Source organism: Spermophilus citellus (assembly GCF_964194105.1).
Source record: "Spermophilus citellus genome assembly, chromosome: 10".
In the NCBI taxonomy this organism is placed as follows: Eukaryota; Metazoa; Chordata; class Mammalia; order Rodentia; family Sciuridae; genus Spermophilus; species Spermophilus citellus.
In genome coordinates this window covers 110,090,573-110,111,494 of record NC_138197.1, presented here as the reverse complement: position 1 = coordinate 110,111,494, position 20,922 = coordinate 110,090,573, and the positions used below count along the sequence as shown (strand labels likewise).

At 39.1% G+C, this 20,922-nt stretch overlaps 1 protein-coding gene across 2 annotated transcripts in view; it reads left to right on the top strand.

Moving 5' to 3' along the window:
- The first annotated feature begins 9,224 nt into the window (after positions 1-9,224).
- The window catches only part of EEA1 (early endosome antigen 1), a 137,257-nt gene continuing 125,559 nt past the window's right edge, over positions 9,225-20,922 (top strand). Inside the window, exon 1 of one of the 2 annotated variants that reach the window (XM_081309177.1) lies at positions 9,225-10,442. In XM_081309177.1, the coding sequence (XP_081165303.1) occupies positions 10,419-10,442 (24 nt within the window). In that variant the 5' untranslated portion in view covers positions 9,225-10,418. The remainder of the gene's footprint in view (positions 10,443-20,922) is intronic. The other variant, XM_081309176.1, reaches the window with a different exon arrangement.

The following is a 20,922-nucleotide window of genomic DNA, read 5'->3' as shown; positions in this document are numbered from 1 at the left end:
CACATTAGGTGTTTGGCCAATTGACTCTGCTGCTGAATAAAGATGAGCATGAGATTGAGGTCTTCCTGATACCACCGGTTACTGCTCCCCCACATGTTGAAGATTATAACATTAGAGAAGCATAGCGAGGCAAGCATATAAAACATGGTTTATTTATAAAGGGGTAAATAGATTTCTCCCTGGAGGGAGAAGGGGCCCTATCTGGTATCCTGGAATCCCAAGAAGCAAGAGTATTTTGCCTTTTTTATATGTCCTAGGCTTCCTTTGTTTTCCTGCTCTCTTCCTCTTATCTCTTTGGGATGGCAGATGGGAAGGTGAGAATCAGATGGGCTAGAGGGGCCAAGCAGGAAGGGGGCATAATTAACTCCCTGTAGGAACAATCCCTGGGACAGGTTACCTTAGCAACAGGTTGGAGCAGGAGCAGGTTATATTGATTAGGGTGGAGGAGAGAATCTGAAGGCATTGGCATTTCAATCTTTCTCCAACTTCCCAGACTCAAATTGGCCTCTTTGATCTAATGTGACTCAGTTTACCTATCTATATACTGCCTGTCTACTTTTGGCTTCATTCTCATCTCCTGTCTCCATCATTTGTGTTTACAGGGTCCTCTAAGGATCTACTTTTTAATCTATTTGAAACTATTTGTGTTAGTTCACTTTACATTTTGCTCATTTTTTTTTTCTTTTTGGTACTGGGGATTAACCCAAGGGACACTTTATCACTGAGCCATACTCTCAGTCCTTTTTATTTTTTATTTTGAGACAGGGTCTTTCTAAGTTGCTGAGGCTGGTCTTGAATTTGTGATCCTCCTGCCTCAGCCTCACCTGGCTCCATTTTTTTCCTTTTAAAATAGCTTGGTTCTTCCATTTATGTATGATGTGTCAAAATGCATTCTACTGTCATAATAACTAATTAGAAAAACAGGGGGGGCTGGGGAAGCTTGGTTCTTGCAGTCAAAGTGAACTACGACCCATTTACTCATTTCACCCGTTTTTTTGAGTACTTACAATATACCAGTTTTCTAGGCATTGAATATACTGCAGTGTACAAAAGATAGGAAATACTCTGCCTTTATATTCTAATAGGGGAAGCAGATAGTAAACAACATCAATATGTAAAATATGCAATATGATAGACAGTAATGATTAGCAAAGATAGAAGGGTAGAAGTAGATAATGTTATGACCAATTCTTTTGTAATAGCACTGCAAATAACCTTTGTCCCAAAGAGGCACAGATCATCTGTGTTACAACCCAACAGTTTGTTTTATTGCCAGATAGAGCATTACCAGGTGTGTGTGTGTGTGTGTGTGTGTGTGTGTGTGTGTGTGTAATTTAATAATCACATTTTAACATTTTTTTAGTGACCATAAATACATTTGTTTGTATTATGTCCCCTGAACTACCTTTGTTCTTCTAGCTCTCCTATTCATAAGCTCTTTGACTACATATGTACTATCAGAACCATGATTTTTAGGTTTTTAAAAATTATATATTGTATACAGTTTATGTACTTTATTATATATCTTTTTTTTTGGAACCAGGGATTGAACTCAGGGGCACTCAAACACTGAGGCACATCCCCAGACCTATTTTGCATTTTATTTAGATACAGGGTCTCACTAATTTGCTTAGTGCCTCACCCTTGCTGAGGCTGACTTTGAACTCAGGATCCTCCTGCCTCAGCCTCCCAGAGTCACTAGGATTATATGCATTTGCCACTGTGCCTGGCTATTGTATATCTTCAGTGAACAAAAACATGAAAAATGACTATTTAAAAACAAAACTAAAAAAGATTAAAAAAAATCTTATGGATTGATTTTTTTTTTACATCCTAATGTTGATGGATTATTAGGCATTTAAAAATGGAAATTATGAAGACCACACAATTCGATGAGATGGAACATTATGAGAATGTTTTAAAAATATAAGATAAGTAAATGTAACACTTAGCTTTTCTAAATACTATTGCCTCTTTTCTAGTGTAACTAATACAATAGATATTCGAGTAAACATTTGAAAAGCTTAGTTGTATGGGCTCTGAAGTCAGGCTGCTTGGTTTCAAATCTCAGTTCAATCTTACTGATTTGGACAAGTTACTTAATTTCTCCAAATCTCACAGAATTGTTGTGAAGAACAAATTAAATAACTAAAGTAAGAAATTCAGAAGGTGCTACTGAGTATTCAATAAATGTTAGCTACAAAGTTTCTACTTAGCTATTTTCTCTTTCCAATAAAAATTACAATATGCAAAGTAATATAGTGCAAGTAAGTAACCATTATGAGTTCTTAGTGGTTTAAAGTACTTTAAAAAACAGATACAATGTTTGCAAAATTCAACAGAGTGGTATTTCTCAATATTGAAAAGGTCTACTTAGGAAAGCTTTTTTTTTTTTTTTAAATTAATTAATTAATTATTTTTTTTTATGGTGCTGGGGATTGAACACCTGACCTTGTGCATTAAAGCACTCTGTCAACTGAGCTATGTCCCCAGCACCAGGAAAGATTTTATAAAAATCATGATGGATAAACTTTTATCTGCCAGGATAGTCCTTATTTTATTGCCTTATGGAACATGTTACAAGTATAGCAAATTGTATTGTCCAGTCCAATGTAGGTCTCAAGAAATGGTTGAACAAAAAAAAAAAAAAGAGACTTCCTAGGCTAACTATTGCTTGTGTAATCAAGTTACAAATGGCAAGCACATTTATTTAGAGGATTTACATTTGTCCCAAACCTTAGTAGTTAGTAATTATCAAAATAACAGAAAGATGCCCCAAATATGAAAATGACATACACTGAAACAAAACAAAAATAGACATGTTTCCTTTAAGCTATTGGCACATTTATTAATGCCAGTTTCCTAATAGGTTTCGAAATTACTATCCAGGCTTGAAAAATGACTTGGTAGAACCAATTTTTTTTTTTTTTTTTTTTTTTTTTTTTTTTTTTTGGTGCTGGGGATTGAACTCAGGCCACCTTGCCCACATTTTGTTTACAGACAAGGTTTCACTGAGTTGCTCAGTGCCTTGCTGTTGCTGAGGTCAGCTTTGAACTTGCAACCTTACTGCCTCAGCCTCCCAAACCACTGGGATTACAAGTATGCACCACCTTGCCTGGCTGTCTTATGTCTTTTAAAGTGATTAGGTTTTTCCAAGTGTCTTTAATTATCTTTCTAAGTCAGAACAAAAGAGAACAAGTCCCTTTACTTTAATTTCCAGTACTTTCAATTCAGCAAGTTTGTTGATATGAAGAGACAAATATATTCATTTACCTAACAATTCTCTCAACTTTTCAATTTAAAAATGCTCTACTCTGGGGCTGTGGGATGCAGCTCAGTGGTGGAGTACATGTTAGCACAGCATGGCCCTGAGTTTAATCTCTAGCACTAAAAGAGAGAGAGAGAGAAAAAAAAATTGCTCCACTATGTTGATTATATGCTATCTCAGTATATTGAGGATTTAAAAGATTTTTTTTTCTCATTTTTTAATCACAAAACTAAATTATTTATTAGCTTCAAACTTCTTCCTGCCATCTTATAAAATATAATAACAGCATAACTAGAACAGTTTCTTGAGAGAACAATATTTTAATCTAGATTTCAAATGATTTTAACTTTTTTTTTTTTTTAAGGCAACACTATGCTCTACAACATGGTGAAAGAAGCATGGGGAAAAGGGAAAGGATATTGTGTTTTCCCAAAGTTGTTCTTTAATTTTATTCCCAAATTATTTATTTTAATTTTTAGTCAAATAAAAGTCCATTTTATATTTTAACCCAAATCTGCCAATAAACCATGTTTTTGAATCCCATTTTTAGCAAAATAGCCTTCAATAAACATCATCCTAAAAAAGTTTTAAAGATGTGTATAGTATTATTTTTGTGTTATCTTCCAAATATCGATAGGAAATTTCTTTAGTATCAGAAGTGATGACATACATGAGGGATGATTGTCCTCAGTTATCAAGTATGTTTTTTCTCCAAACATTCTTCTTAGTACAAATAGATACAGATGGGGGAGGGGAACTGTTTCTATCAGAATAAATATTAACTAAAGTGCTTCATCATCTCTGTTCTTTCATCAAGCCATCATCTCCATGCTCTGTTGCTAAGACATTTTCGGATTAGTATTTTACAAAGTACAATTTATTTGACCTCAATCTATGAAGTACTTAGTACTTTAAAACTTCAGATTCTTCTGAACCCACAGGTTTAAGCAATTTACTATTAGAATTAGATGGCCTCTGGAATCTTCTGCCACTGAGTTGCAAATCACAAAGGGATATGAACCTATTATAAGTCTAAATTCTATACAACTCATCATTCTAATTATGTCACCTAGGAAGGCCAGCTGACCAGCTGTCAAAAGACCTCAGGAAGTTCATTTAAATTGGTAAATTCACTGTGGAACAGGTTCTGAATCTTTACTTTGCAGGCTCAAAAGTTGAATTTCCAGCACATGGAAAGTAAATTATTTTCTTGAAAACTCATATTCTCCAAATTTAGAGACACTAAACTGTCATTTTGTTCACCAATGGCAATGAAATTTTCTTGTTAGTTGTACTTGCATCAATAGGACTCTTCACAAAACTACATGGGAATCAAAACCTGAATGATTTAGAAAAAAACTTTTGGAAGAGTAATTAGAACAACAACAATAACACCAAAATAACAGTAAAAACAACAAACAAACAAAAAACTTTTGAAAGTATGCACTCAGAGAAAGAGGAAAAGGTAGTTGAATAATGCACCTTAGGGACACACTTGTCTTGTGAGTCTGTGACTCAAGGTCTTCTCCCTATAATAAGCTTGAATACAAAATATAGGCACACCTAGGCCATGTAGCTTAGTTTGAGAGTGGAAAATTGGGGATAAATAGGAATTAGATAGATGAGTGTAGGGAATATTCCAGGAATATGGCAAGAGCATAAATAATGGCTCAGAATTAAGAGAGACTGTGATGGGCCTGGGAAATTGCAACAGTTCAGCATGCCTGGAGTGTACAGTACCAAGAATATAATGTCAAGAGATGGGGCAGCCCTAGCTGGAGCAAGATCATGTGAAGGCCTTGAATGCCACAATAAAGAGTTTGAGTAAATGCTCTTTCAAAATGGGAAACTGGTGAGGAATTTAAAGTAGGGGGCTAACAGTGATCAGGTTCATGCTTTAGAAATATCACTGTGACCTTAGTGCAGAGAATAAATTGGAGGAATTCAAGATCGAAAACAAAAAGATAAATTAGTAACCCACATTAAAATGAAATGACACAAAAAAGTAGTATAGTGAGGTAGAATTTACAGGACTACCTCATGAGTTGGATATGGGTAGGAAAAAAAAAAAAGACAACAGGTAAGAATGATGTTGAGATTGCTAGTGTGGCTACGGTGGTGGCAAGCCCTGATAGAGGAGACTGGGAACTTATGGGATGTAAAGGAAGGGTATGCAGAAAAGTGAGATGATGAGTTCAGTTTAGAGTTTAGACATTTTTAACTGTACTCTAGGATTCTAAATGAGTTTGTTAGACTGTTGAACATTCAGATTTCATATTCAGAAGAGATTTATACTGGATATTTAGGCATCATCAGCAAATATATAATAGAGTGATAGAAACCACAGGGTGATGGATAACCCATTGAGAATGTAGTGGGGGTGGATAATTATGGCTCTGGAGTTGTAAGCCTGGCTGTGGTCCACCTTACTTAGTCAAAATTATTTTTTTTAATTTTTTTTTGAGAGAGAGAGAGAGAGAGAGAGAGAGAGAGAGAGAGAGAGAGAGAATCTTTAATATTTATTTTTTAGTTTTCAGCGGACACAACATCTTTGTTTGTATGTGGTGCTGAGGATCGAACCTGGGTCGCACGCATGCCAGGCAAGCACGCTACTGCTTGAGCCACATCCCCAGCCCCTAGCCAAAATTATTAAAATCAACAAATAAGTACCTGCCACCTTTTTGTGTGCATTCTGCAGTCTGTTCAAAGTTGAGTAGTCCTTACATGACTGGAAGCTCCAGGACAGCCAGCAGTATTCATTTTAGTCCTCACTTTATTATATCTCTATAAATATTGTTGCTGGTCTTATGCCAGCTAGACTCCCCGTGGTTGATTACAGCTGGGGAAATTACAGGGCCATATTGTGGATAGAAGCTGCTGCCATTGATTTGACATTGGGAACTTTGCCTATACAACATATGATATAACAGGACAAAGAAACAGGAGAAGCAGTCACACAAACTTTCTACTTGATTGGACAATATGGCCCCAGACAGCTTTTGTTATTTTATATTATTTAGAGCAAGACTGGAGGAAATACATGGGTATCTGGGCAGAGTAATCATCTTATCTCTTTAATAATTATTTAGGAAGGGAAAGAAGAAATAGATATATTCTTAAAGATTGTGTATCTCAGGAAAGATAAACATCCCATGATCTCACTCATGTGGAATCTAAAAGAGTGGATCTGAGAGAAGTTGAGAGTAGAATAGAAGTTACTAGAAACTGGGGAGAGTAATGGGAAGGAGAGATGGGGAGAGGCTGGTCAACAGGTACCATGTTACAGATAGATAGGAAGAATGAGTTCATTATATGGCACAGTAAGGTAAATATAGTTAATAATAATGCATCATATGTTTCATGATAGATTTTGGTAGAAGATTTTGAATATACTCACTACAAAGAAATAATAAAAATTTAAGGTGATACGCTAATCACATTGATTTTTTCATTACCCAATGTATACATCTCATGTGCCTCAAAAACATGAAGATATCATACAAATCAAAAAATTAACATTAATAAAAAAGAAAGTCAAAAGTGTGCATCTCGGGCTGGGGCTGAGGCTCAGTGGTAGAGTGCTTGCCTAGCATGCATGAGGCACTGGGTTCAATCCTCAGCACCACATATAAATAAATAAAGGTATTGTATCTACTTACATAAAAAAGTGTGCATCTTCTTATGTTAATAATAAAGAACTAATTAAATTTATTTATTGCATGTGATTTTTGAAACAAGAAAACTTCTTTAAACACATATTGTTCTAACAATCACATAATAAAATATTTCATTCATTTTTGATAAACAGCTTCATGCTAGCTTAGTTATGTCATGACATTTCTACTACCACATTTTATTCATTTGAAACAAGTCACTAAGTCCAGCCTACTTTCAAGCAGAGACTTAGATCCTACCTTTTGGTGGGAGGAAAGTCACTGAAATGGCAGGTGTATTTTAAATCACTAGCCTGAGGGGAAAAAAGAGTCCATTTTGGAAGATTTATCTAATTATTTTTACTACTGTCTAAAATTTGTCTTTCTCCCTTCCTTCTCTTTCTCCTTTCTTTCCTCCCTCTGTCACTCCCTCCTTTCCTTCCTTCTATTCCCTTTCCTTCCCTCTTTCACTGAGTGCCCAGCTAAGGAAGCTCTGTAACTATTAATGCAAAATGTGCCCAATAACCTCTATTATATGCCTGCATCTGAAGTGATGTTCAGCTGCTCTCGTGCTTAGAGTAAGTGGATTGTTGAGTTTAAACCAGGTTAGATGAAAACAATGGAGGAAGAGAGAGAGGTAATGTCAAGCATATTTTTAAGAGGGAACTGTAAAGTTGGATCATGGACTCAAGCTGGATTTTGATGGAAATATGTAGGATAGAGAAATGACTGATAGTAAGAAAGTAAGAGGGGCCAGTAGATTGGAGTTCTTGGTGGGAGTCAAAGGAGTGATGGTTGTGGGAATGTTAATGTAAGAGAGCTGAATAGATGGGAATTAGTGGTCATATAGAGCAACAGAGTTGTTATGTGTGGAATTAGTGAATGGTATTCTTACACAATTATGTTTTAATCATCACTTATTTTCTTCTATCACTAGAATATTACTCTAGTGATAGAGTTACCATAAACTTCAAGGGACTATAAATATTTTGGAATAAACTGTCTGGCTAAACAGTAGACGAGAGTCTATTATATTAGTAAAAAAATTCTACATAAGAATTCCAAGAGAGCTGGGTATAGTGACACACACGTGTAATCCCAGCAGCTTGTGGGGCTGAGACAGGAGGATCAGCTAGTTCAAAGCCAGCCTCAGCAAAAAGTGAGGCACTAAGCAACATAGTGAGACCCTGTCACTAAATAAAATACAAAATCGTGCTGGGATGTAGCTCAGTCATTGAGTGTCCATGAGTTTTATCCCTAGTACCCAAGGGGGGGGGGAAGAATTCCAAGAAAGAAGGATATGGCATACGCCATTAATAAGCAAGTTTATTATTATTTCTTTTGGAGTACCAGGGATTGAACTTGGGGGCACTTGGCCACTGAGCCACATCCCCAGCCCTTTCTGTACTTTTATTTTGAGACAGGGTCTCACTGAGTTGCTTAGCGCCTCACTTTTTGCTGAGGCTGGCGTTGAACTCGTGATCCTCTTGGCTCAGCCTCCCAAGCTGCTGGAATTACAGGTGTGCTCCACCATGCCTGTTCCATAATAAACAATTTAAAATTAAGTTTTAAAAACCAAGCAAAAAAGTCACTTTTATAACCCTGATATGATTTGGATCTGGAAATGTCCCCCAAAGGCTCATGGGTTGAAGGCTTGTTTCCCAATGCAGCAATGTTCAGAGTTGAACCATTGGGAAGTGATTGGATCAGGGGGCTCTGATATCATCAATGAATGGACCCTCATGAGGTGATAGAAACTGTAGGAAGTAGGACCTAGTTGAAGAGAGTGTGTCCCTTGGGAGTGTGTCCCTTTTCTTATCCTGGGGCCCTTTCTCTCTCCCTGCTTCCTGGCTGTAACTAGGTGAGCAACTTGTCCTTTGCTATGCCCTTCTACTATGATGGTCTGCCTCACCTCAGGTCCAGGGCAATGGAGCCAGTGGACCTTGGACTAAAACCATGAGTCAAAATATATTTTATCCTTTAAGTTGTCTTTCTCACCTACTTTGTTACAGCTGATCAACACACACCCTATGCTCTGAGACTGTTTCTCATATTGTCTGAAAATAAATCTTGTGTCTAGAAAGACAGAAGGGTGTGTGCTTTGAAGTACATTATCAACAGTGATTAATAATGTGTCAGTTGTAGGCATGACTGTTCTGATGTATTATAAAGAGAGAGAACACGGATACAGTAAAAAACAAAACAGGTTTAGAATAGAAATACATATTATATAATCTTTTATACTTTACAAAGTACTTTCACATTCATTAACTGGTTTGAAAACAATACCTAGTTCGCTGCATCTTTTCAAAGGATCTGAAAGTACTTTCCAATAACCTCTTCATTCATTGTCTGGTAGACTTCAAGGTTTATCTCCCCCTCCTCCCCATGTTAGTTCCATCATTCACTCTCCTTCCTTAATTATGCAATATTAAAAAGTTTTTTTCCCTGTCCAGGGTGAAAATTGGGCCCCTTGATTTGTGAATATTGACAGAACGCTACAAAGCAGTAGCTTTGACTTTCAAGTTTAAATAATGATATTGAGCCTAAACGTCAATTGCATGTCCAAGTCTTTTTCCAGCACCTGTTTAGCAGCGACTTCATTTTTTTTCTTAATCTGCAAAATACAAGCCGACTTACTTCATATATCTACCAGCAGAATAGGATTTAAAATTCCTTACAAGAGGCTGAGAAGGTCCAAAAAGAACAAGACCAAACTTCTCTTGTCAATTCAAATTTTTTTTAAAATCCTTTTTCCTGATCCTTTGCTGACTTTTTAACTGCAATTAGAAGCAGGAAGGGAGCAGGGAAAGGAAACCAGGGATTGGAAAAGCAGAGGAAAGCCCCAAATATCCTTTAAGTAGGAGCAGGAACCGGAAGGGGCTCACTGACAAATTTTGCAAAACTGCCCGAAGCTCAGTGGAAGGTATCATATCTGTGTATACTCCTCTAGCCCGGGTCAGGGACATCCCAGGCGGACCTTTGGAAGGACGCTGTCGACGGGAGGGCGCGGACCTCTGACGGAGCACAGGCGTTCGCACAGCTGCCCTAGCGTCCTCTGACCCGCCGGAAGAAGCCGCGGCGCCAGCGTCCGGCTGCCTGTCCGTCACGCAGCCGCCCACGCTCCCTCCGCTTCCGATTGGCCACAGACTCGGGCCGGCCCCCTTCCAGCCCCGCCCTTAGCGGACGGACAGGCCGTGGGGCGGGGTGGCAGCGGCTCCGCCCCTCGGTAGCCGCGGGCGGGCCCGCCCAGCTGTCAGTTACTGGGGCGGCCCGGCAGGCGGGCGGGCGCTCGCCGGCTACCTCGCGTCGCTCGCTTGCTCGCGCTCGCTCCCTCTCGTCGCCTGTGGGGAAGTCGGGGCAGCCTGAGCGGCCGCAGCCACCATCTCGCCCCGATCTTCTCCCTTGTCCCCTCCCGGTCCGAGTGCCCCCGAGTAGTGAGTAGCCCGCGTAGGGTTCGGAGAGTCACCGCGGCGGCGCCGGGTGGTGTTAAAACCATGTTAAGGAGGATTTTGCAGAGGGTAAGAGAGTGAAACCGTCTTTCCGGCAGCACTTGAGCGGGAGAGCCCGGGGCCGCGGGCGCCGCCGCCGCGCTGGGAGCCCAGGCGGCGTCGCGGGCGCCACCTCCTCAGGGCGGGCTCCTTCCTTCTCTAGGCCCCGCAGCCCGGCAGGCGCTTAGGCCTGCTCGTCCGGCCCGGGGGTGAGTCGCGGGGCGGGTGGGGCACGGCGGGCGGCCGGCCGGAGACCCCGTGGCCCGACGCCCGCTCGCGCGTGGGGCTGTCACTGCGAGTCCGAGGGTGTGGTGCCGGCGCGTCCCTCCCGGAATCCCAGGATGGGAATGAAAATGGAGAGTTTGTGCCTGAGCGACGGGCGGGCCAGCCGCCTGCCCGCCTGGAGAACGCCCCGTGGGAGATTGCGGGCGGATTGCCTGGCCCTTCCCACCCTCCCCGCCCACTGTGCCCCTCAACTCGACGCGACACGCACCTGCCACATGCAGCTCGCCTTCTTTCTCTTCTGGACAGCATTGGAGGGTAACGTGAGACCTGGCCTAGCGTGGGCCTGATCGTGGGACTGACACTTACTGGCAAAGTCAGCTGAGAAGGAAGATATTACTCACTGTTGGAAACTTTTTATAAAATTAAAAATGCGTTTTCCCCTCCAAGCTCCAGTACCTTATTTTAGCTATCCAAGAATAAAATCACTGTAAGCTTTATCAAATGGTATACACTTCAGTTTTTGCCAGTGCTTTCTTTATTTGAAGTCTGAAAAACCTTGATAATAAGAACGTTAGAAAGCTGTAAATGTTTTGTTTAGGAATCAGTCCCTAGAATAACATGATTAAAATCTCTTTTTAAGTAATAGTTACTGTACTGAAGTTTTTTCATACCTTTTCCCTCTTTGATAGACTGATGGAGTGTAACAAAGTATAAATGATGGAAATCTAGGTGTCAACCCCCTTAGTTGGTTACCTAGTGAGTACAATAGCTAGAGAAATTAGTGAATTTGTAGTATTTACTCAAGGCATGTGTCAAAGAGAGTTGAGTCATTCATTATATAGAAAGGGAGTGTTGCTTCTGCACAGCTTTTCTGAAATGTTGAAGTCATGTGAGACTGGGTCATATATTCTGGGAGAAATAGTTAACTTTTATATCTCACTCGCTGTATTAACACTTTGATTTTCTGCAGTGGTTTTGTCTTGATAAATACTGATTTGGAGCAGCAAGGGCATGCCCTTTGCTCTCCCCATCATTTCCTTTGTTCAACAGTGAAGACATCTGGCCAGGCACCAGTGGTGCATGTCTGTAATCCCAGCAACTGGGGAGGCTGAGGCAGGAGAATCACAAGTTCGAGGCCAGTCTCAGTAATTTAGCAAGGCCCTATGCAAGTTAGCGAGACCCTGTCTCAAAATAAAAAATTAAAAGGGCTGGGGATGTGGCTCAGTGGTAAAGCAAGACTGGGCTCAGTCCCTAGAATCAATAAACAAACACACACACACACACACACACACACACACACACACACAAACCAGTAAAGACATCTATCTGTGCATGACTTACTTCAGTATGTAAGAGATTTTTCTTTTATCAGACCTGGAAGAACTGATTACCTCATGCCTCAGATTATGTTTCTGTCATATTTCTATGAGTGAAAATTATTTTGCCTGTGGTTTGCTTTAAGGTTTATAAATAAAACTGTTCTGATCTGGGAATACTTCTGGTAGTTAAAAGATTAGTTTTCAAGAAATATGGGATGCTGGGGCTCGGATTGTGGCTCAGTGGTAGAGCACTTGCCTTGCAAATGTGAAGCACTGGATTTGATTCTCAGCACCGTGTATAAATAAATGAATAAAAATAAAGATCCGTCAATCACTAAAAAAATTAAAAAAAATGGATGCTTTCTAGGACTCTTAGCTTCATGCTGTTGAGCACTGAGGTTATATAAAGATGATTTTTAGTGTCGGTGTGTATATATCAACCCTTAAAGTAGTTTCAATAGAAATGGCAAAATAGGAATTTATTATAGTTTTGCTGAGATGTGATGTCACATCATTTTTGAATAAGTCAGTTGACCGCTGAGTTTCTTAACCTTGGCATTATTGACATTTGTGACAAGATAATTCTTTGTTGTAGAGGCCTGCCCTTTGCAGGACAGTTAGCAGCAGCCCTGGTTTCTGCTCACTAGATGCTCATTGCATTTCCTCAAATCCCTTCCTCCCCTGTGACAACCAAATTTTTCTATAGACATAGTAAGTATCCTGTGAGAACCACCCTGTTAAATGTATGTGTTCTTCAATAGGAAGGTTTGAAGTGTTTCTCACAGTTAACTTTCTTTTGTTCAGTGTACTTATATTGGGTTTCAGTAAATGCCAGGTATTATGCTAGGAACTGGGAAACCATTTAATAAGATACAGCTTCTCCCTTTAGAACGTACAGCCTGATTGGCTGGGGAGGTGGACATTTGAAGTAATTGCAGTGCTACATGGGTCTCTTTGTGGGAGGGTGTTGAGGCAATAAGGAAAAGCTTCAGGGAGTAGAGCATATTTACAGCTCAGGAGGGAAGGGCATGTTGGACAGAGGGAAGGGAAAATGTAAAGGCATGGAGTCAAAGGGAACCTTTGAGCAATTATGCTTTGGATTGGTGGAAGATGAGGCTACTGGTAACTAGGGACCAAATTATGAGAGGACCTACAGTCCCTTTGAAGGAATTTATCTTCTAGATGGGTCAGTGTTAATGCTCAGTATTTAATAGGAACATTTTGATAAATTCTTAAAGCTTGTGATTTCTATTACAATTTAGAGTCTAAAATGCATATTAACTCTGCAGGTAGTATTTACTAACAAGTGTAACTTGAATTTTTAAAATTATGTGACATGGCACCATTTTATTTTATCCTATCCTGATAATGTTATTTCTTGGCATAGGTATTAGGATGTATAATTGAAATTGTAGTTGATGATTTAGAAGTTTGAAATGGGCTCCATGTTTTGAAATAATATTGCATTTCTTTAACAGTCTATTTTAAGATGACCTTTTTATTTTAACTAATATATATATATATATTTATTTTTTTCTGAACAATGTCCTTTAAATAACATTTGTGAAAGAAGAAAGAGACAAAGTATTTATAATTGATTATAACTCAGGGTATTTGAATGTTACCAATAAGGTCCCCAGGGTACTTTACAGAAATTTGGTTTGTGCTTTTCTTCCTCCTCTTCTTCCTCTGTCTTCTCCTTCTCTTTCATTAGCTAAGTTAAAAAAGATGTCACCCTGAGACTTCAAAACATCTGGGAAAATAATGATCATGATAATGAGATAGCTCCAATGTGTATATATTCAATATTTTCTTAATAGCTCTATGAAGAATAACCTGAATTTAAAGTTCTTAATGGCCAAAAAGATGGTCAGCATTTGTACCATAGGCAGTTTATAAGCTTCACTGCCATATCTTCAAGAATTTACTGTGATTTAATGGTAGTGTGTTAGATTTCCTTTTGTTGGGAAATGTAAAAAATTCTGCTAAAGAAAGAATGGATTTTTTTTTTTTTTTTTGGTGGTGCTTGGGATTGAAGAACTAATTTAATTATTCCATAGTTGTAGAAGTGGAAGGACTTCTTTTATGGACATTAGGTTTGTCTTTCTGATTTTAAAAATGAGGAAATAGAAACTGAATGAAATTAGGTGATTTACCTAAGACAACGTAGAAGATGTCAAAGGCTGCTAGAGAATGGAGCCATATTTTCCAACTCCAAATTAATTTTCCTTTTCCTAGCATCTTCCTTTCCCTCGTCCACCACTGCTCCACTGATGTTGTTAGCACTGTGCTAGTTACTGTGAAGGGTAGAGGATAAATACAAGGCCTAACTTGTGCCTCAACTTATGTTATGCTAAAGTAAATAATAGAGACAATGAAGGCTGTAGTAGTACCAAGAAGGAAAAGTCAGAATGAACTTGTGTGTGACCTTGAGGGATATTGGCTTGAGGTGGGGTTTTAAAGAATGTATGTGATTGAGAGGGGAAGATAAACGTTGCACTGCAGCAAGGAGTTATGGTGTAAAAAAGATTCAGAACTGGAAATGTGTTCATTCCTCCTGCTCTCCCTTCATTAGCATCATACCTGTTAGCAATATTTATAAACTGGGTATGTATTAGATACTGGGGCTATAGCAGCACACATTCTGTACCCTTAAATAGCTTTAAATCAAGTGCTTTTTAGAGATAGAGGTATATTTAAAGCAGAAAGAAATTGAGACACAAATTTGCAGATTGTGAAACCTAACATTGTGGAGTTGCTTGATTGCCTAATTCAGCTGTATCCAATGCAAACATGAGTCATGTAAATTAATATTGCTAGTTGTCATGTTTTTTAAAAAAGGAAATGAAATAAAAATGTTGTTTCCTTTAACCAACTTTTTTTTTTTTTTTTTTTTGGTACCCGGGATTGACCAGGGGCACTTGACCACCGAACCACGTCCCCAGCCCTATTTTGTATTTTATTTAGAGACAGGGTTTCACTGAGTTGCTTAGTGTCTTGCTTTTGCTGAGGCTGGCTTTGAACTCAGAATCCTCCTGTCTCAGCCTCCCCAGCCGCTGGGATTACAGGCTTGTACCACCAGTCCCAGCCTATTGTTAACATTTAACCCTATTTACATTTTTGTTTGCTCACTCCGTTCTTTCACTCTCCCCGTGTGTATGTGGTGTATTTTTTTGAGCCATTTGAGAATCAGTCATGGCCCTTCACCTTTGAGTACTTCAATGAAGAATAGAAATATTTTCTTGTATAACTGCAGTCTGGTTGTTAATGTCATGAATTGATACAGTGATTCAAGTCACTATCCATAATTTCATATGGTGTGGTGTGTGTGTTATGGAGAAGTGAACCTAGGGGTGCTCTACCACTAACTACATTCCCTAGCCGGTTTTTTTTTTTTTTTTTTTTTGAGACAGGGTCTCATTAAGTTGTTGAGACTGGTCTTGAATTTGTTATTCTCCCACTAAAGCCTCCTTATGAATTACAGGGATTACAGGTGTGTGCCACTTTGTGTGCCTTCATAACTCCAATTTTGTAGCTTATTTGATGATGTCCTTTGTAGCATTTATCCCCTGTAATACAGTTAAGAGTTAGCTATTATATTTTGTTGATATTTAGTATATAGTATATTTAGTTGTTATGTTTCTTTGGCCCCCTTTATCTGGAACATTTCTATGCTTTTGGAGAATACATTTTGTCTCAATCTTAGCCTGTTGTGTTGCTGTAACAGAATATTGCAGAGGGTAATTTATAAGGAAGTTTATTTCTTATAGTTTTGGAGGCTGAAAAGTCCAGGATTGAGGGCTCCACATTTGGTGAGGGTCTTCATGCTGTGTTATCCCATGGCAGAAAGTGGAAGGGCAAGAGAGTGTGAGAGGGAGAGTGAGAGAGGGACCAAACTTGCTTTTGTAACCACTCTCTTGATAAATAACCATCCTTGAAATCACAATATTAATCTATTCATGAGGGCAGGCAGACCCCCTCATGACTTAGTTAGGCCCTACTTTCAAATATTGTTGCATTAGGGATAAAGTTTCTGACATAGTCATTTGGGGGACAGATTCAAACATAGTACCTTCCTGCTTTTTTTTTTTTTTTTTTTTTTTTTTAACTTGCCAAGAATACTGCTAGGGATATTGTATTCTCAATTTATGGCATCCAGAGACCCATGATGTCTTTCTGTCCCTCACAGGTGATATTATTATTATTATTATTATTATTATTATTATTATTATTATTATTTTATTATTATTACTCTTTTCTGTGTTGGGGATTGAACTCAGGGCCAAATGGTGCTGTACCACTGACCTGCATACCCAGCCCCAGGTAATGTTGATTTTGATTACATGGTTAAGGGGTAGCTCAATTTCCTTACTATTTAATTATTGTGTTTTTCTCCTTTTCCTTTGCAACTAATAGGTAGTTTGTGGTGAGATACTTTAAGACCATCTACTGCTTCTTATTAAAAAATTTCCCTAGATTTAGTACCTATTGTTGATTCTTGTGTGATACAGTCTAGCCAATGGCTACAAAATGGTGATTTTTCTACTGTAGCACTTTTCCACTTTTACCAACTGGTTTTATATTTCTCCTCTCTTCTTTTCTCTCTCTCCTTTCCTCCCTTCCTCTCCCCTGTACTTCTTTCCTTCTTTCTGATATGAACTCATGAATTTCCTTTTTTAAATGGGTTATAACGCATCACTGTGCTTAATTATTTTGATACTCAGATTGTCCCAAATTTGAACAGTAGGAGACCCTAAAGTGTGGCATCTGTGCCTTCTGACACGTCCTCACAAATTTTTCGAGCATGTCTTTACTTTCTGGCATAATAAGGATCCTAAGCTTATCCTGGACTTACCTGTACCTAGTTCTTAAATTAGCTATTTTGGGGTGGCCAGCATCCCACCAGGGTAAGTTCCGGCTCAGGAGGTATGAGCTGCCTGGGAAATGAAAAGTCTGAAATAGAGAGTAAGAGATTGAGACAGAGCCAGAAATTAGATAAAGTGGAGTGCCTGATAGGTCTTCCAGTCCTGATAGGAGCTGGAACTGGACAACTGAAAAATGGCCCAGAGTCTTTAAGGGGGAGTACATCAAAGGCAGGGATAAGGTTTCAGTGGAAGGAGTCTTGGTTCCGTGTTTGCCTCTCCAGCAGGGGTCTTGCAGTAAACAGGCTGATTGGCATTTTGGCAAGCCATACCCATCTGGGAGAGGCTGTAGGGCTTCAGCTTGATGCAGTGCTGAACTTGTGACAGAGCTAGGTAGGAAGTCACTTGATTTGAGTATTTTCAGACCAGCAGGGTTGCTGCTGGGAGTTCCTAGTACTAGACTTTCCTGCCTTTTGGCTTCCACGTTGTTTTATTTCACGCACAGTTCACGAATGGCTCATGGATAGCTTCTGGCAATTAGCCATATCTCTGAGGAGACTTGGTTACTTTTACTGGGAATAGTATCATAGTCTAAGAGCTGGGGTGTTTTGCTTCTTGTTTGTTCTATCGGACAGTTCCAGCTGAATTTTAAACTTTTCTTTTTTGAGAAAAGGGAAAAAGAGGTTTTGCTTTGCTTAAACTTTATTCTATAAGCAGAGGAAATCAATAAGTTTCTATTACACTGTGAATATACTTGGCACATAGTACGAATTTGATATTTGTTGAATGAGTATTGAAAGGATTTTTTTTCCCCTTAGGAATATTAACATCTATTATGGGCCTACAATAATATGCTGTGGATGCAATAATGAGTAAAACATACATGAACACTTGTGAAATTTAGTGTCCAGGGGAGGAGAGAGGAATTATTCAAAGAATCCTTAACTATACTAGTACATAGTTGGCTGAGTACTAGGAAGGAAGAGCATAGGAAACCTTCAAAGTACACATTGACAGGGCCTTGGTTTAAACAAGACGCCAAGAAAGGCTCCCTAGATTAGCTGCACATTCAAGTTTGATGAAATTATTACTAACTTGTTGAAGTGAATTTTAAAAAGTAAGCAGCTAAGTGGAATTATTTTTTTGTGTAGTTTTTGTTTTTGTTTATTAAGATTAAAGAAGCGATTAAGATATTAGAAACAGGGCCCCATTATGTTCTGTCCTCTAATCCCAGTGCCTTTGCTTGAGCTAAATAGACAATATAACTCAGTGGTTAAGAATATGAACTCAGGTCTTTGGAGCGGTCCTAGGCCACATAGTGGGGCAATATAGCAAGACTATGGCAGTGAGGGTGGGGAGAATATGAACTCTGAAGATGAGCCCCTGGTTGGTATCTTCACTCTTTACTAGCTATGTGATTTGGGCAAGTGACTTGACTTTTCTGTATCTCAAAAAATAGTTATGGGTGGTTGTGAAGACAAAATGAATTAATACATGTAAAACACAAGAGTATCTGATGCAGAGTAAGTTCTCTATAAGTATCGGCTGTTCTTTGTGTTGGTGTTTTGTTGTTATTATACTTAGATATTTGATACATCTTCAAGGAACACATTATTTTAAATCACTATGCTTTGGTTTAGATATGATTTGTCTCCATCAAAACTCATGTTGAAATTTGATTCTCAATGTGGTGATATTGGAAGATCAGATCCTTGGGAGGTGATTAAGATATAGGGACATTAGTTCTTTTGAGACAGGATTAGGTCTGTTGCTATAAAATGAGCTTGACATGTCCTACTGGTCTGTCTTGCCATGTGACCCCTCTTCTTCAGGCATCTTCATCCCTTTCTGCTATCCTTCCATACTTGGCACGCTTCCCTCATCAGATGCCAACACTTTGTTCTTAGACTGCTGGACCCACAAGCCAAACTACCCTCACTCTTTAAAAAAAAAAAAATTAACCAGGTTTAGGTGCTGTATTATATCAATTAGAAAATAGATTGATCTTCTTTTTTTTTTTTTTTTTTTTTTTTGGTACCAGGGATTGAACCCAGGGGTGCTTAACTCCTGAGCCACATCCCCAGCCCTTTCTTATATTTTATTTAGAGACAGGGTCTCGCTGAGTTGCTTAGCACCTCTATATTATTGAGGCTGGCTTTGAACTTAGGATCCTCCTGCCTCAGCCTCTTTTTTTTTTAATATATATTTTTTTTTAAAGAGAGAGTGGAGAGAGAGAGAGAGAGAGAGAGAGAGAGAGAGAGAGAGAGAGAGAGAATTTTTTAATATTTATTTTTTAGTTCTCGGCGGACACAACATCTTTGCTGGTATGTGGTGCTGAGGATCGAACCCGGGCCGCACGCATGCCAGGCGAGCGTGCTACCGCTTGAGCCACATCCCCAGCCCCCTGCCTCAGCCTCTTGAGCTGCTGGAATTATAGGCTGACATTCTTTTATTTTTAAAAATTTGTTTATTTATTTTTATATGGTGCTGAGGATCAAACCTAGTGCCTCACATGTGGAAGGCAAGCCTTCCGCCACTGAGCCACGACCCTAGCCCCCCCCCCCCCCCTTTTTTTTAAATATCCCCCATCCCTTCAGTAGATAAGGACTCAGTTTAGGCATAGATATTCATTTAACCTACAGTTGAACAATTATTCTTTGCTAACTATTGTGCAGGGCTTAAAAAAACTTGAGAATTGAAAAAAAAAACTTTAGTGTTAATGGAAGAGATGAATACTTAAATAATAAAGCCATGTGATAAACGCTGTAATAGACATGCAGAGGAAGGGTTGGGAGCACAAAAGAAAAAGTGACTCCGGTGGAGATGGGTTGCCATAGGGGAAAGCAGGGAATAGAGATTGCTAAAGGCTTTCTAAAGACTGAGAATGACTCAGGCAAGGAAGGGCAAGAGAGAGAAAGCTATTTTTAAGATAGAATGAGGCAAATGCAAGAGATGTAGCCTTGCTTAGAATATGGGCACTGTGGGTATTTCTGCATATGGATGGGGATAGTGACAATAGATGAAGTTGAAAAGGTGAAGAGTTTTGAAGTATGACAGTAAGGAGCCACAGAAAGTTTAAACGATCAAATTTATAATAAGGAAAATCTTCCAAAAATATTTTTCGCAGTTAATCTTTATCAGAAATAAATTAGTTGATGCCCACATTCTTCACCAAATCAAACAAGCAAAACAACAAAACACAAACAAAACCTCCAAATCAGTTGAGTCATTCTTCTACCTAAAATCTGTTAGTGATTCCTTAGTGTCCATAGGACATGTCCAGACTTTTTTTTTTTTTTTTAATCTTGAAACACAAGGCCCTTAATTAATGTTCTGGTTTCTTCATACCACTTCGGGCATCCACATACCTCCATACATGCCCTGACCTTGCTATCTCTTACTGTGTTTCTGAAAACTTATCTCTATTCTCAGTTGTAATATTTCAGTTCAAAGGACACTAGTAAAACCGGTATTGAAAATCAGGACCAAGTCTTTGTTCCCCCCACGTTGAAGATTAAATGCCAGAGAAATGCTGAGGCAAGAGCAAAAAGTAAATTTTATTTAAGAAATAGAAGGGAGACAGAGGGAGGGAGGAAGGGTGGGGAAGAGAGAGACAGAAACAAACACCCAGACCTCTGGAGGGAAGGGGGTCCAGAGCTGGTGTTCGAGGGAGTGGTGGTATCCTTCCCCTTTTATAGATTTCAGGTTTCCTTTTTTCTCACACCCTTTCCTCCAGTTATCTTGTCTACTGACCAAAAGTGGCCAAAAAGGTAGGAAGAGAGCTGTCCAGCGGGGGGATTGCTTGTGTTGGAAAATGTGATCCCCATCCCCAGTTGTTAGCAAGGAGGTGATGGGGAGTGCTGTCTATCAGATACTTGTCCTTTACCCCAATCTCACTAGGAGTTACTTGCTTGCTTTTTTTTTTCCTTCTCCCAAAGCACCCCATACTAAGTTAGAGAGTAGCCTTGTAAATAAGTTAGACACATAGGCTCTGGGCTTCTCCACTTATGAGGGTAAAATCTTGTGAAAAATCTCAAGCTTTCTGAAACAGTTTTGTTATCTTTAACTTGTTGATAGCATCTACTTCACAGTGGTATGAAGGAT